The 16582-nt window shown below is 49.8% G+C and overlaps 1 protein-coding gene across 1 annotated transcript in view; it reads left to right on the forward strand.

The window, feature by feature from the left end:
• Positions 1–1215: 1215 nt before the first annotated feature.
• Positions 1216–16582, forward strand: part of PTPN14 (protein tyrosine phosphatase non-receptor type 14) — a 231772-nt gene continuing 216405 nt past the window's right edge. The window contains 1 exon segment of the mRNA XM_030196037.1: positions 1216–1521. Within this exon segment, the coding sequence (XP_030051897.1) occupies positions 1348–1521 (174 nt within the window). The 5' untranslated portion in view covers positions 1216–1347.

Consider the following 16582-nt stretch of genomic DNA (forward strand, 5'->3'; position numbering starts at 1 on the left):
CCCCACTACTTATAAATCTTCGGATATTCTAGTAAGGTTTGTTTATTGTGGTTTTCTGCGGAATAAACTTTGTTGTATTTGCCTCTACTGTATAATCATGAGCACTAACGATAAAATCTACATTAGGATGTGTGGGGCGGAGGGATCTGCTACTAAATGCAGCTATAAATTGCTTTGACTATTTTTAGCTTGCCTTACAGTTACAGTGTTGTGCTGTGGGATAATGAAGATTATTTAAAGCGGTATTGTTACTATAATGGTCGCCATGGCAACTTGGATGATAAAAGCTCAGCAACCCGGCCTTGCATGCGGTAAGGTGCCAAACGATGAACGTGGGCAGCCAGCTAGAAGCCTAAATTGTTACCATATTTAGCTAAATAACACGTGCCATAATCCTGGAGCTGGAGCCCAAGATGTAGAAAGAAAGACTTTTCTCTCTACAGCAGAGCGTCTGCCTGAAAACAAGTGCAGTGTCACATTTTTTTAGGGCTCGCTGTTTTTAATGCACTTCAGTTGGAGGTGACACCGTTTAGTAGCACTGACTGTGCAGTTTGTGTCTAGCATTTGAGAACTGCAGGGCATGCAGCAGGTCAGGTTTTCTTGCAAGCCTGTCATCTGATTCTAGGGATGGTGTGACAAACCTGAGTAATCCAACATTGCGGCTTTTTAGAACAATGCCGAAGAAATTTTAGGGAAATAAACCCCTTTCAATACAGATATGACCTTCTTTCTCTTTCACCCTGGCAGATCTGTATCTTTGTTTTGAGGGCCTCTGCACAGCCGGTGGCTGTTAAATACATAGGATGAGGCACTTTAAATGTCTCTGTTTAACACCGAACTGAACTGAGCTTCACCATTTGTGCAACAAGTGTTTCATTTATCTGCTGTGCCTGCTTGTACCCACCTCTGGCATCCAGCTAGATTCTTTTTCAGCGCTGTATTTTCATGACTCATAATGTTTGGCAACCCAAATTTAGGCTCATTCATTGCTCTCTGTGGAGGCTGGGGGAAAAATAGATTTGGAATACAGTCTGCAGGTCTTTTGCCCCAGTGCATGTCAAGTCGGGCTTTTGAAATCAGAATAGATTGGAATCTTTTTTTTTTTTTCCTGTGCATGTTATTCATTTCTGCTGTGTGATTTCTGTATTTCTGGTCAAACTGTAACTTCCCAATCCGTATGACACCATTGTTTTGACTGTGCTCCTTGTTTGCAGTTTTGCTGGAGTTACTATGAGACCGCACCAAGCATGGCCAACTGTGACTACTCTTGGAAGAGCATAGCTGCTGCTGGGGTGATAAACCAGAAAACATTTTGAGGAAAACTGAGGCGTGACACCAAGGACAGCCATGCCTTTCAGGCTGAAACTGCGGCGAACGAGGCGCTACAATGTACTAAGCAAGAACTGTTTTGTTACACGGATCCACCTCCTGGACACTAATGTGATTGAATGGACGCTGTCTGTGGAGAGTACAGGACAGGAATGTCTGGAGGCTGTGGCCCAGAGACTGGAGCTTCGAGAGGTAAGGACAACCAGCAATGCATGGGAGGGGGGGGGGGGGCAATTCTTTATAAGGGGGTACCTAGAGGGCACCTATTGGGAGCCTGTTCTACAGAGGAAAGGAGGTGCCTACTTTCCTTTTTAGAATAGTAGTGTAACCAGGTATGTATGCACATTTTCGGTTAGGCATGAGCACTCATGCCAGCCATAGAGCTGGTGTAAACGCTCGCACCTAAATGCCAGAACTATGTACATGAAGCACACAAAAGTGGGGGAGAACCCAAAAAACTTTGCAGAAATGGTGTCCAAAAAAAGGTAATTTATTCAATCTTCGCAAAGACCCGATGCGACTCGTATTTCGGCCAAAAATGGCCTGCCTCAGGGGTCTAGATGTTCAGTTATATATAGGTTGTTTTCCAAAGAAACCACAACAAAACTGATTCTGAAATACTGCTTCTTCTTAACATCTTTGTTTTATATTAAAATTCTGGGCAGAAATTTCAGAAACTCCACTGACAATCAAGAGATATCAGATTCTCCTCACAGGAAAATGCATGCCTCAGCTGTCCTAAAATTCAGCTCCGGGTTTTGATCAGTCGGTTTAAGTTCCTAAGAAGAAGAAGCAGTTTTCAGAGAGTTGTTCAGAATCAGTTTTGTTGTGGTTTCTTTCTATATACAACTGAACATGTACATAAGTATTGCAAAACTGGGACAGACTGAAGGCCATTGGATTGGCCACTGTAACCTGTTTCCAGCAGTGGCCAATCCAGATTACAAGTACCTGGCAAGATTCCAAAACAGTACAATACATTTATGCTGCTTACCTAGAAATAAATAATGGATTTTCCCCAAGTCCATTTTAATAATGGCTTATGGACATTTGTTTTAGGAAGCTATCCGAACCTTTTTTTAAACCTCGCTAAGCTAACTGCTTCACTACATTCTTTGGCAACAAATTCCAGAGTTTAATTACACGTTGAGTGAAGAACTATTTTCTCCAATTTGTTTAAAATTTACTACTTTGTAGCTTCATTGTGTGCCCCCTAGTCCTAGTATTTTTGGAAAGAGTAAACAAGCAATTCATGTCTACCTGTTCCACTCCACTCATTGTTTTATAGACCTCTATCATATCTCCCCTCAGCCATCTTTTCTCCTATCCCATGACTCTCAGGGGCCTTTTTACTAAGGTGTGCCAAAAAATGGCCTGCGCTGGTGTAGGCGTGTGTATTGGACGCAAGCATGTCCATTTCAGTGTGCTTGCAAAAAAGGCCTTTTTTCACCCTGAAAATGGACAGGCGGCAAAATCAAAATCATGTCCATTTTGGGCCTGAGACCTTTCAGCCACCCATTGATTAAGCGGTAAGGTCTCACGCGTTATCTGGGCGGTGATTGTCAGCATGCATACACTGCTGATTACCGCTCGGTTAGCATCACACGGTAGAAAATAGAAATTACGCTTGTCAAAATTAGAATTACCGCCCGGGGCACACAGTAGCCAGGCGGTAGATCTAATTTGACGAGCGTTGTACGTGCATAGGCTCCTATCCATCTTAGTAAAAGGGACCCTCAATTTCCTCTGGAGTCTTTCATGTGGTACTTTGTCAAATGCCTTTTGAAAATCCAAATACACAATATCGACCAGCTCACCTTTATCCACATGTTTGATCACCCCTTCTAAGAAGGCATGTTGGCTTTGTCTCATCAATCTATGCTTTTGAATACGTTCTGTAATTTTGTTCTTTATAATAGTCTCTACCATTTTTCTCGGCACTAACGTCAGGCTCACTGGTCTATAATTTCCCGGATCACCTCTAACCTTTTTAAAAAATTGGCGTTACATTGGCCACCCTTCAATCTTCCAGTACCTTGCTTGATTTTAAAGATAAATTACATATTACTAACAATAGTTCCGCAAGTTCTTTTTTCAATTCTATAATTGTATAATGTAGACCCCTAAGGCAGGCTGTTTTTGGCTGAAACACGAGTCTAGTTGGGTCTTTGTGAAGATTGAATAAAGTTTCTTTTTTGGACACCATTTGTGCAAAGTTTTTTTGGGTCTCCTTCACTGTTGTATGCTTGCTGTGCTGTATCCATGGAGGGTAGTTCTGTGCTTGTGAGAGATTTGCACATAACATAAAGTATTCTATAAGTTGTGAAACAGGTGGGAAATCAGAAGACGAAAGGCAAATTTTGGTTCCAAACAAGGCAACTTTATTGCTAGCAAGTGAACAGCACCGAGTAGTCTCGGGACACTGTGTGTCATAAACCATCTGACACTTACATTTATACTTCCCTACTGGGCCTGCGCATTTGGCCCCTTACACGTCACAACCGACATGCGCAGTAAACATTTGTAGTTCTTACAGTACAAAATTGTAGTCTCAGTACGTACACACGTCATAACACTGAAATGATACTGGCAAGAAAAACGAAACTTAGCAGCTTATTCTTCACACACACAATGCTCCTTTCTAGCACAGGAGATAAGATTCGTTCGGCTCAGGAATGCAGGGCGGGGTGTCAGCACCCACCAAGGTCGTCTATTCAGATGGCGTTGCTACATGCAAGCTGGTCTTGTATAGGCCTTGCAAACTACTGTCACAAGCTATATGTCTAATAGCCCTGCATTCTGTCTGTACATTAGTAAACAGCAAACTTCTTTTGTTAGTAAACAGTAGAACTGGATAAGGCACAAATGTCCAGTGCAGTAATAGGGTGTGGCTAAACAGCCAAAAGCAGAGGTAGAGTGCATAAGTATAAGTTCATCAGTAGGCACAAAACATGAGGTTGTCCTGTTGCTCAGTAGTATTCATAGTATTTGAACAGTATCCGGCGTTCCACTCCTTCATTCCCCCCTTTTGATACTTGAACATCCATTTTGGTGGAGAGTATCACCTCCATGAGCCCTGAAAAGGAAAGAAAGGACAAGGGTAGTCAGCGAGAGAGGCAACAAGCGAGCCCTAAGCCCTTGCGCAGCCGTTGGTTGCTTCGCCGGGGTTGAGACGGAGGGCCCCTAGTGGAATCCCCCCCCCTTTGTATCCGGTCTTGTGCTGACACAAGGGTAATGGCTCCTTAAGTGACTCAGGAGGTGGTGCACGTCAGCCACAAGGTGCTTCATCGTCAGCTTCATCAGACTGGGGAATGGGGGAGTACATCTGGAGAGCCATGAGCTGGGCAGCAGCCCGGCGGTCAGCGATGCTCTCCATGGTGGAGCGGAAACACCTGAAAACAAAGGGAAGAGATAAAGGAATTAGTAAACAGGACAACAAAAACAGGCCACCCATGACAAGGAGGCCTTGCAGGCTCCCGGAGGTTGGCAACCAGCTGGTTAGGGAGGAAGTCCAATCCCACGCACTGTTCCAGGTCTGGACGGGGACGTGGGCTAGTTTGACCATCCGGTCAGTTATTTCTCTGATGACATGGCTCTGGTCATCAATTTGTAAGCAGCAATTACTGAGGTTAAACTTGCCACACACCCCCCCCTCCTGGGCTAAGAGGTAGTCGAGAGCCAAGCGATTTTGGTAAACGGCGGTAATGAGCTTAGTGTTCTGTCGAGCTAGGATATTGAGGGCAAGGGCCGAATCGTTAGTAAGGATTTCGAGTACGGCCTGTAGGCGAATAATGCGATTCAGCATATAGATAGGGGTACGGTACCCGTATGTACCATCTTCAGCCCATGTGGCCGGTCCATAGTAATGAATGATGCGTTCAGGCGGCCACTCGTTGTCTTTCCAGTCTCCAATTTGGACTTTGGGCTTGGTGTCTAGGAAGGACCGTTTACGTCTGGCCGGGTTATCTGGCCCCTTTTCCACGTATAGGGGGATACCCAAGGTTTCGCCAACTCGCAGGGGCAAAAGGAAAAAGCTAGGTCGAACAGTGCCCAAGAGACAGGTACCGTACCAGCGGGCCGGGAGCTGTTCGTAGGCCCTGCGCCCGCAGATATAGTAGTAGCCCGCGGGGGCTACCCACTTGAGGGAAGCGTTGCCTCCGTATGTCCATGTCGTGTTCAAGGTGGGTTCTGTCCAGATAGGCTCCGGGGCGGGCAGGTTATCCGTTTGCCACCAGGTCGTCCGGCTTCCATTATACTGAAGGACCCCCGTGCAAGCAGAATCTCCCACTGGTACAGAGTACCGCTTCGATGGCGCTCGACTAGCGCAGAGGGTACCTATTATATTTGTTCTCAGGGCCCATTCGTACGGCTTCGGCCGTTGGGGAAAGGTAATGTTAGTGGTGTTGAGTGCATCCCAGGTTTGCTGTCGGATCTCTCTCGCTTCCCAGGGCCATTGTTCACCCATGTCGGTTCCTCCACAGACGAAACAGTTGGCAATTCCGAGGGAGAGGGCGATGTTTTCAGCCAAGTTGAGGAACATATTTCGGGCTTCTGGGGAAATGGGGAATTTAGTCTCGGTCTGCTCGGCACGAGCAATTTCATCGAATACGTCTTGGTAGCCGACGACAGTAGTTTGGTAGTGCGTAGGAGGCTTCGTTTCGAGACTCTGATATATGGTGATATATGTCAACGGATCCATTCCTCCGCCGTCAATACCGAGACCCCACGTCCCTCTCCAGGGCATGTCGTGTCCTCGAATGGGCCAGTCAAGGGACACATAGTTACCAGAACCTCGACGAAACTCGCCCAGGCCGGTGCATCCGGCATATCCTCCTCCCGTATAAGCACATACTCGGTCCCAGCCCGAGGCTCGAGTGTCGCCGGCGCATGGGAGCCAAACCCACGGGGAGCAGCATCTCATGTCTGGACTGAAGGGGCAGACATACTTGTGGTCGTTAACGTATGCCTCACGCCACCTCTGGCTGCCACACTTGCGAGACCAAGGGTGTTTGTCCATGGCGGCACAGACGTCGAAGGTTAGGGGTTGCTATAGTTTGGATGCCACCGACAAGGATGCGAGTGGAATTAATGTAATACAGAATGCCATCTCCTTCGACTCCCGGAGGTCCGGCCACATACGCGGGGAGTCCTACGCTGAGGGTGACATTGTAGTATCTTGGTTTGGTAGGGCTGTGGCAGATAGTGAGATTTCCTTGGAGGCATCTGTGGAACTGTTGGAGGCCGTTCGGAGTGATGAGGGCACAAGTCGGGAGAAGCTGGCAATCGCCTTCCGGGGGCTGCGTCTGGTGAATGAGGGTAGTGACTAGGTGATATCCTCCCTCTATACGGTGGCGCACGAGGCGCAAGCATTCAGTGCAATTCAGGCTCAAAGTGGCAGGATAGCTCGGGACTGCACACAGGAGAAGGAAGATGGTCAGCATTATATATGTGGTGGGAGGTATCCGAGCTTTTGCAGCAAGAAGATAATGAGGCCCACGATAAAGGCTGCGATGAACAGAGAGCCAAAAACGCAGTGGGTCCAGAAGCTGATTTCCTGTTGTTGGGCAGGCATGAATCTGGTGGTTCACGTCTTTCTCAGAGTCAGCCGTAATGGAGCGTCAGGATGTTGGTGCGCAGTCCAACGCTTCAGGGTGCTGCTAGAGGGAGCAGCAGGTTTCAGTCGGGTCCAATGTATCCACACTGGGCTTCCTGCAATTTTAACAGCGGTTGAGGTCGTTAGGAGAACAAGGGAGGGCCCCTTCCATTTGGGCTTTAGACAGTCAGATTCATCCCACTCTTTTACCCAGACCTCGTCTCCCACCCTGAACCTATGCGTAGGACTGGTGAGGACCAAAGGAGCTACTCTTTCAGTGTACTGCTGGATGTCTTGCACTACCTGGTGTAAGGCTCTCATCTGTTTTACTAAGGAACTCTCGCCCTGTATCTGCAAGGAGTCGGGAAAGGAGGGTAGTGGAGGTGGCCTAGCATACATCATCTCGTAAGGAGTAAGGCCGGTAGCCTTGGGGGTACACCTAAGATGCAGCAAGGCCAGTGGAAGCAGGTCGGGCCATTTGGCTTTTGCTTCTTGGCATAGCTTGGCTAGCTGGTTCTTCAGGGATCGGTTAGCCCTCTCCACTACTCCACTGCTTTGGGGTCTCCAGGCACAATGCAACTTCCAATCGAGGCCCAGTCTGGTACTGAGCTGTTGCGTTACTTCGCTAGCGAAGGCGGGACCGTTGTCAGAGTTTATTTGCTTGGGGAGACCGTATCTGGGTAGGATTTGATGAAGCAGTAGGGAGGTGACTTCTTTAGCCATTTCCGTTCTAGTGGGCTGGGCTTCAATCCATCCGGTGTAGGTACACACGGCGACGAGGATAGCTTTGTAGCCTCTCGCCGGGGGCATGTGTGTGAAGTCAATCTGGCACACGTGAAAGGGCTGGTGCCTCGAAGAACATGTCCTGGCATAGGGCCGGGCCCCGTTCGAGGGTTGTTCCGGGCACAAGTCGCGCATCGGCTGGAAGCGTTTTTTTGTCCACAGGGATAGTTTGTTGATGTAGTAGGTCTTTTCAAGTAAGCGCCCCAGGGCGTCCCTTCCCAGGTGGGTACGGTCGTGAGCCTCCTTGGCCACCGTCCAGGCCAAGGCTTCGGGTATCCATATGCGCCCATCCTGCAGTATCCACCAGCCATTGCGTGACTGTAGACCCTCTTGTTGGGCCCATTCCGTTTCTTGGGGGGTGTAGATAGGGGTCTCCGTAGGGAGCTGGACGACGAGTACGGGGTCAGAAGGGTGAGAGGAGTGGGGGAGCTGACTTGCCCTTTTTGCAGCGTCGTCTGCCCGCTGATTTCCCCGGGCGATAGGGTCCGTTCTTCCAGTGTGGGCCCTGCAGTGCATCACAGCCACCTTCTTCGGCTTCCATACTGACTCGAGTAATTGGCAGATCTCAGCGGCATTTGCAAGTCCTTTCCCCTCAGCTGTCAGAAATCCCCTCTCCTTGTACAAGGCTCCATGCACCTGGAGGGTGAGGAAAGCGTATTTGGAGTCGGTGTAAATGTTAACAACTTTTCCTTCAGCCCACAGGAGGGCTTTGGTGAGGGCGATCAGCTCCGCTTTCTGGGCTGACGTTCCGGGCGGCAGGGCCATAGCCTCGATCACATGGTCCTCAGACACGACAGCATAGCCAGCTCTTCGAATTCCCTCTATCACCTGGCTGCTTCCATCGGTAAAAAGGGTGATACCCCCTTGCCAGGGTTGGTCCTTCAGGTCAGGTCTGCTCGAGTGCACAGTGGCCATTACCTCCTCACAGTCGTGGAGTGGTGATTCAGGGGCCGGAAGGAGGGTGGCGGGATTAAGGTTGGTTGTGTCCAGGATCCGCACCTCCGGATTTTCACACAGGAGGGCTTGGTATTTGACCAATCGGGAGTTGGTCATCCATCTGGGTCCGTGGCTCTCGAGTAGGCCGCGGATGGTGTGGGGTGTGGTCACAAAGAGTGTCTGGCCAAACGTGAGTTTATTGGCCTCGTGTATCAACAGACAGGCCGCCGCAATGCTTCGGAGGCAGCCCGGCCATCCTCGTGCCACATTATCCATGCCCTTGGAGAGGTATGCTACAGGGCGTTGCCAGGTGCCGACCAGTTGGGTGAGGACTCCAAGTGCCAATCCCTTCTTTTCGTCGATGAACAAGTGGAAAGGCTTAGTCACATCAGGCAGTCCGAGCGCAGGTGGGGCCACAAGGGCCTCCTTGAGGTCCTGAAGGGCTTTCAGTTCGCTTTTCTCCCACCGGAGATCTTGGCCCTCGAGTTCAGGTCCTTTCAGTTTGGCGTACAAACTGTGGGTCAGGATGGCAAAGTTGATGATCCAAATGCGGCAATATCCAGCGGCTCCGAGGAGTGCTCGCAATTCCTTCTTATTTGCAGGAGTGGGTTGGTTGCGGATAGCTTGGGTTCGGGGGGGTACCGAGCCTCCGGGTTCCTTCTCGGAGGCGGAAACCCAGGTATTCGACTTCGATCTCGCATATCTGGGCCTTCTTGCGACTGGCCCGGTACCCCTGGGCTTCCAGGGTTTTCAAGAGGTAAAGGGTAGCCTCTGCACAGTCCGTGTATGTTTCACGGGCCACCAACAGGTCATCCACGTATTGGACGACAGGCCCATACTCGTCCTGATACGTCTTCAGGTCCTGGGCGAGTTGGTCGCCGAAGAGGGTAGGCGAGTTCTTGAACCCCTGGGGAAGACGGGTCCATGTATATTGCTGCTTGGTTCCCGTCTGCAAGTCTTCCCACGTGAAGGCAAACAACTTTTGGCTGTCAACAGCAAGAGGGATGGAAAAGAAGGCGTCCTTCAAATCAATGACACTGTACCACTTAGTCTGGGATGGCACTTGGGCTAGGATGGAGTATGGGTTTGGTACAAGGGCAACTATGTCGGCTACCTGGTTGTTGACTTTCCTCAGGTCCTGGACGGGTCTGTACTCGGATGTTCCTGGCTTCTTAACGGGCAACAATGGGGTGTTCCACGCGGATCTAGTCGGCTTTAAGGACCCCTTGTTGAAGGAGTTTCTGTAGGTGAATTTGCATACTATGCCGGGGCCGCATAGGGGATATGGTATTGTCCTTGGGTGACAACTTGAGCGTTCGGTTTGAGCTCAATCCAGATAGGTATAGCGTTAACGGCCAGTCCCTCCGGGGTTCACTTCTGGCCCATACATCAGGCACATTCATCCATTATGGCTCGTCTCTGCTGGGCAAAAGAGGTATTCTGGTCGTAACGGCAGCTGCCAGGCCCTACAGTTGGGGAGCGTGTAGTCTCCATTCTTCTCTTACTGGGCAGATGAGTGTCACTGGCCGATCTTCAAAGCGAGCTTCTACCTCACCCGTGGTCTTGAACTTCAAGGTGGCCTGGAGCTTACAGAGTAGGTCTCGACCAATTAAGGGGACTGGGCATCCAGGGATGTGTATGAATGATGGACACCATCGTCCCTCCGATCTGGACTTGCGCTCTTTGAGGAGGGGGGCCGCAAGGGATTTCCCGGAGGCTCCCACAATTGGTATAGTTTCTTTCGTGGCTGGGGCTATGGCGGTGGTGATAACAGATCGCTGGGCCCCCGTGTCTAGTAAGGCCTTCATAGATTCTGTCCCCACCCGAATTTCCACCAGAGGGTCAGTGGGGACTCTGCCCTCCCGGTTTCTTCATGCTGTGCTGTCTCGGGTAGCGTCCACAGCCATCTGCCATTCCCTCCGGTCATCCCGTCCTCTCTCTCTTCGGCCCCTTCCCCGGCCTCGCCTGGGGGCCCCCGTACGGTCGCCTGTCTCCTCCTCTGTCTGCCGGTCCCATGATTCCTCTTCTCTCGGGCTGTCCCGTATCTCCTCTGGACAATCAGCCCACCAGTGTCCTTCTTGTCGGCAATTTGCACACTGGTTACGCCCTATGGGGGACCGCGTTCCTCTTGTTCTCCTGCCCCTCCCCTTTGGTCTAGACCCATTCGTTCTTCCAGCACCGTGGCCAACACATCTGCCTTCTCCCGCATCCGTCTGGTCGATTCCTTCCGGGCCTCCACCTTCTCCTCCTGGTCGCGATATCCGAATACGCGATCAGCTATAGCTTTCAGTTGGCTGAGGCTCATCCCTTCGAACCCCTCCGTTCTCTGTAGCTTTCTTCGTATATCCGGTGCTGACTGGCTAACAAACTCATAACCACGGTTGGGAGGTTCTTAGGGTCTTCGGGATGTATCGGGCTGTGCCTCCTGAATGCGTCCATAAGTCGTTCAAGGAAGTCCCCTGGACTCTCGTCCTTTTGTTGGACCACACTATGGATTTTCCCCATGTTGGTAACCTTCTGCTTTCCCTTCTTTAAAGCGGCCAGGTACGCCTGCTGGTATCGGCGGATAAAGGTTTGGCCTTCAGCGGTTCGGTAGTCCCACGTAGGGGCAGCGATGGGCGCCTCCGTTTCTATTAGGTTCTGTAAGTTGGCATGGGCCGGATTAGCATCCCGGATGGCTTTGCTCCATATTTGTTGTAAAGGCGGCGTTCTTCAGTGGTCAGGATGTGGGCGCTCAACTGCCTAAGGTCTGCCCAAGTCGGATTATAACTGTATATAATGCCTTCCACCAGCTCTACCAACTGCTCAGGTTTCTGGTCGTAGGACGGCCCATGGAATTTCCAGTTATACAAATCGGCACTTGAGAAGGGAACGTGGCTATAAACTGTTTGATTCAATGGGCTGGCCCCCCCCTTCCGCCGGGTTAGGGGTATAGGTGGTAGACTGTCGAACTGGGAATAAGTTGGGAGGTTCCCCTTTTCGGCCGGACGGGAAGGCCTGATGCGGACTCGATTGGGGGAACCGACGTAATGTTCTTCACAACCCGTTTACTTTTCCGTGTGGTTGCGGGGCCAGGTGACTCAGGTGAGGCTGGGTGAGACGTCTCCCCGGCATCGACTCTGACCCGGAAGTCTCGGCGTCAGCGGGGCCTTCTGCTAGGCCCGTGAGGTCAGGGTATATAGGGGCATATGGCGGCGGCGCAATGTCGTCTTCGTATGCTTCCGCCGTAGCAGTATCGGGCTTTTGGAGTCTTCTTCTCGGGCGAACCCTGAACTTCCCTGCGGTTTTCTTCGGGGGTTTCTTTCTAGAAGGTGTGTTGGTAGTACTGGGCGTGGTTCCTGCCTTACCTATAGTAGCAGGGGGCGTGGTCTCAGTGGCTTCAGTGCTAGGGGCGGTAGGCCGTATGGGGGCGGTCCCTGCGGCCTTCGGGACGGCAACGGTTGCCGAGCTTTGGAGAGCGAAGGCATGGGTCGGCAGGGTTCTAAGTTTAGTTTTCCGGCCTTTTCTCTGCTTTACCAACATGAGGGCGGCCTTTTCTACCTTCCGTTGGGCCCAAGCCGGCGGATCCCGGACTACATCCAACCACGCTTCTATGTATGGAATGTCCTCGGGACAGCCTGGGTTTCCCTCAATTATAACAATATTCATGACCGCCGCCACTTTTGCATACTCGAATGACCCTTCCGGGGGCCATCCAGCAATTCCTAGCCCCGGCCACATAAATTGACATCTCTGTATCATCCCGGCCCTGCTACATTTATCTAGGTCGAACACTTCGCTAAAGTGTTCCGTCATTAAATCTAACGGTGAAGACCCACCCCCGCCCATCCTAACCTGAGTGCCAAAGGACAGGTGACGGACAAAGGGGGAAAGGGGCGGTGGAGGAGTAAGGGGTCTCGTTCCACCAGACACAGAAGGGTCAACACTCGGCCTGACCAGGACGCGGTCGCCCGGCCTGGAACTGCAAGCCCATTCACACACTTTCATACGCCACAAGAAACCCTCCCGTTCGCCCGCTCGGGTTTCGTCGTCGGAGCCTAGTGAGTTCGGGACCTAGTCGGATACCAATAGTCCGTATTAGTCACTGGCTAAAAGAGGGTGATCACGCCTCTTCTTCGGTCCTTACTGGGCCGGTCACTACGTAGAGTATACTCGCCTGTCCGCCGGGGGTCGCAGGCCGCGCCGTCGTACGCTTCTCTCTGAAATAGAAAAAGGTGCCTTGTCGGAACCACACAGCCCCCTCCACAGTCAGGCGGAGTTGATCGGCCCTCCTCCGGGAGATGGACGCTGAAATCAGCGGTGGCCACTCACCACCTTCGCGGGTGGGGTCGATGACCCGGTCCGACCGCAGTGGGGGAGGGGAAGAATAATCCGATTCCCCTTTCTACTTCCGTCCCATCTGGGTCGCCAATGAAACAGGTGGGAAATCAGAAGACGAAAGGCAAATTTGGTTTCCAAACAAGGCAACTTTATTGCTAGCAAGTGAACAGCACCGAGTAGTCTCGGGACACTGTGTGTCATAAACCATCTGACACTACATTTATACTTCCCTACTGGGCCTGCGCATTTGGCCCCTTACACGTCACAACCGACATGCGCAGTAAACATTTGTAGTTCTTACAGTACAAAATTGTAGTCTCAGTACGTACACACGTCATAACACTGAAATGATACTGGCAAGAAAAACGAAACTTAGCAGCTTATTCTTCACACACACAATGCTCCTTTCTAGCACAGGAGATAAGATTCGTTCGGCTCAGGAATGCAGGGCGGGGTGTCAGCACCCACCAAGGTCGTCTATTCAGATGGCGTTGCTACATGCAAGCTGGTCTTGTATAGGCCTTGCAAACTACTGTCACAAGCTATATGTCTAATAGCCCTGCATTCTGTCTGTACATTAGTAAACAGCAACTTCTTTGTTAGTAAACAGTAGAACTGGATAAGGCACAAATGTCCAGTGCAGTAATAGGGTGTGGCTAAACAGCCAAAAGCAGAGGTAGTAGTGCATAAGTATAAGTTCATCAGTAGGCACAAAACATGAGGTTGTCCTGTTGCTCAGTAGTATTCATAGTATTTGAACAGTATCCGGCGTTCCACTCCTTCAGTTGTACATGTGACTATGTGGAATACCAATTCAAATTTGCACTGAGCATACTTTTCTCAGGATCAGGCTCACAAGGCTGGGAGAGTAGATTCCAAACAAAAGGAGGTCAAAAATATATATTGCATGATGCTCTTGTATCACTATACAGCAGTTCTGGAGGAATATTGTTCGATATATGGCAGGTAATATGAGACAGGGTATACATATGGCTGCCTTGAATATACTTTGGGGCAAAATGGACACCTCTGGGGTTTGTGGGAGTGTGGGGGGTGGGGGTGGGAAGAGTTTTGCTGCATAAAGTGTATATTGTAGGGAAGAAATGTATTTTGCAGTACTGGATTCAAGACACCCCATCTTCCTGTGAAGGAGGCATACAGTGCAGGATTTACACCCAGGTGTAATTTTTAACTATATAGGACAATTACATTCAATCATTGTCACCTAGAGCATACAGTTTACTGCTCAATCAATTGGCAGCAACCCTACAGAGAAGATGGAAGGCATATGTGGCGGGGACAGACAGACATTTCATATCAAAATACATTATATAATATAACTGCCTGTTACTGTACTAGATGATGTTTGCTTGCTACAGTGACAGAATTCAAAAATGCATGGGATAGACACAGAGGATCCTTAAATAGAAAGAGGATAGTTTCAAAACAAAACAATGCATCAACTGCTATAAGTTCATTTATGATGCGTAGGAATGGTGTTTAGGTGGCATCTGCAGCAGTGAGGAAGTGAAGCCAGTGCCGGATGGACTTCTCTGGTCTGTGTTCCATATATGGCAAGACTGATCAGGATGGGCTAGTGTGGGTTTCGACAGCAACTCCAGTAGCTGGGAAGTAGGACCAGTGCAGGGTGGAATTTTTTTTGTTTTTTTAATTTTTAGAAGTCCTTATTTGGTATTGAGAGACATAACATGAAGCAAGGAAACAAATAAACATCAGCCCACAAACGGCTACATACATTTCAACAAAGGAGGTACACAGCCTCCAAAAAACATTAACAATGAGCAATAACTCTCAAACCATATACCCTAGATGCCCAGTACTTCTAAGATTTCTAACCAGTTTTTGTAATATCGCACCCCCCCAACCCCCCCAACCCTAAACTCCCCTCCCTCCTGCCCTCTCTCCACACACCAGACTTCCATCATGAGCATTGTGTCAAGAAAGGATCCCATATAGCTTTCCACTTAGAATGTGACAGCGAATTGGCCAGAGTCTCTCCATTTCGCTTATATACCATAACTTATTTAATCATTTAACCAAGGAGGTAGGGTGGATTTTTTTAATGGTCTGATCCCTGAAAATGGCAAGGATGGATCAGGAGCGGGTGTGCGTATTTTATACCACATTCATTATCATATGAGTGCAGGCCTTGTATATCTCAGTGGGGAGCGGAAGACATTGTACAGTGGAACTGAGCGAGTAAAATATAATAATAATACTATTGGATTGTTGACTCAATAATGCTTTGATAATGTGACTGTTGGCAGACTGGATTTTACCTTTCATTTATTATGTTACTATGTTACAGGTATTTGTTTCCGGTTTATTCCATTCTTTAATAAAGAAATTATTCCTTGTGTTACATACATGTGTACTCTGCCTGTGTTCTGACCAGATTCCTAATGTGTATCCCTACCTATAAAATATGCACTGTGGAAGATATGTGTGTATTTATAGAATAGCACTTTGCTGGATTTTTGGCATTTTATCTGAATATGTGCACACATGCATATATGCTGGTATTCTAATCATTTATGCATATATTTGTTGAGTAAATGTTAACAGCCTTGTGCCTGATATTCAGCCGATGGCCATTAGCGTTTTGCTGACCACTGATGGCATACCCCCCAGCGTGCAACATTTCCAGCACTAGTGAAATACTTGAAAAATATTTCTGCAGGGGGTTACCCAGTGGTAATCGGTCAGTGCTGCATGCTGGCTGGTTACCATCGGGTTAGTGTGAGAGCCCTTGCAGCCACCTCAGTGGGTGGCGGTAATGCTCTCTCTCCCGCATGGCCACTCGGTACATGCAATCTTAACCGCATGACCATTTCTTTTTTTTTGGGGGGGGGGGGGGGGGCTTTTTTTAGCCGCTGCAGTAAAAAGGGCCTCAGCATGCGACAGAAATGGCCACCGTCGCTAGCTCAGGACCCCTTTTATCACAGCTCATTAAAAGGGCCCCTTAGCACTGGCGTTCCTAGGTTGGCTGCCACCCGGTGCGGATCGCCGCTGCGCACTCCCCCCCCCACCCCCGGGTGTAGCTGCGTCCATCCCCCCAGGTGCATTCTTGGCTGCTGGAGGTGCAGAGAGCAGCTGTGCGCCTGTCGGCTCCGCTGGCTCCCTGCTTCCCTCTGCCCCGAAACAGGAAGTAACCTGTTCCGGGGCAGAGGGAGCAGGGAACCAGCGGAGCCGATAGGCACGCGGCTGCTCTCTGCACCCTCCAGCAGCGTGCACCCGGGCGGACTGCCCCCACCGCCCCGCCCTTCCTACGCCACTGCCCCTTAGTGCACTATTCGGCACTTAACCGCTATGAAGAACTACATAATGTATGGTCCTATGAACGGGGTTATCTTAGCTGGTTAAATGCTGAAATCAGCATTTAACCAAGTGCCGACTCCACCCCTGGAATTCTCCTAAAGAGCTGGATACTAAACGGTTATTTTCAGTGACACTATCCAGTTAAGTGCTATTGAAAATGTGTGGGTCAACCCGGGACAGTTGATTAAACAGCCAGAGCCTGTCCTGGCCGTTTAAATCGTTTTGAATATCGGGGCCCCTTTATTTGTAGAATTATTCCCTGTATTCCTAAGGCCACTTCAT

The sequence above is a fragment of the Microcaecilia unicolor genome, chromosome 3 (genome assembly GCF_901765095.1).
Source record: "Microcaecilia unicolor chromosome 3, aMicUni1.1, whole genome shotgun sequence".
In the NCBI taxonomy this organism is placed as follows: Eukaryota; Metazoa; Chordata; class Amphibia; order Gymnophiona; family Siphonopidae; genus Microcaecilia; species Microcaecilia unicolor.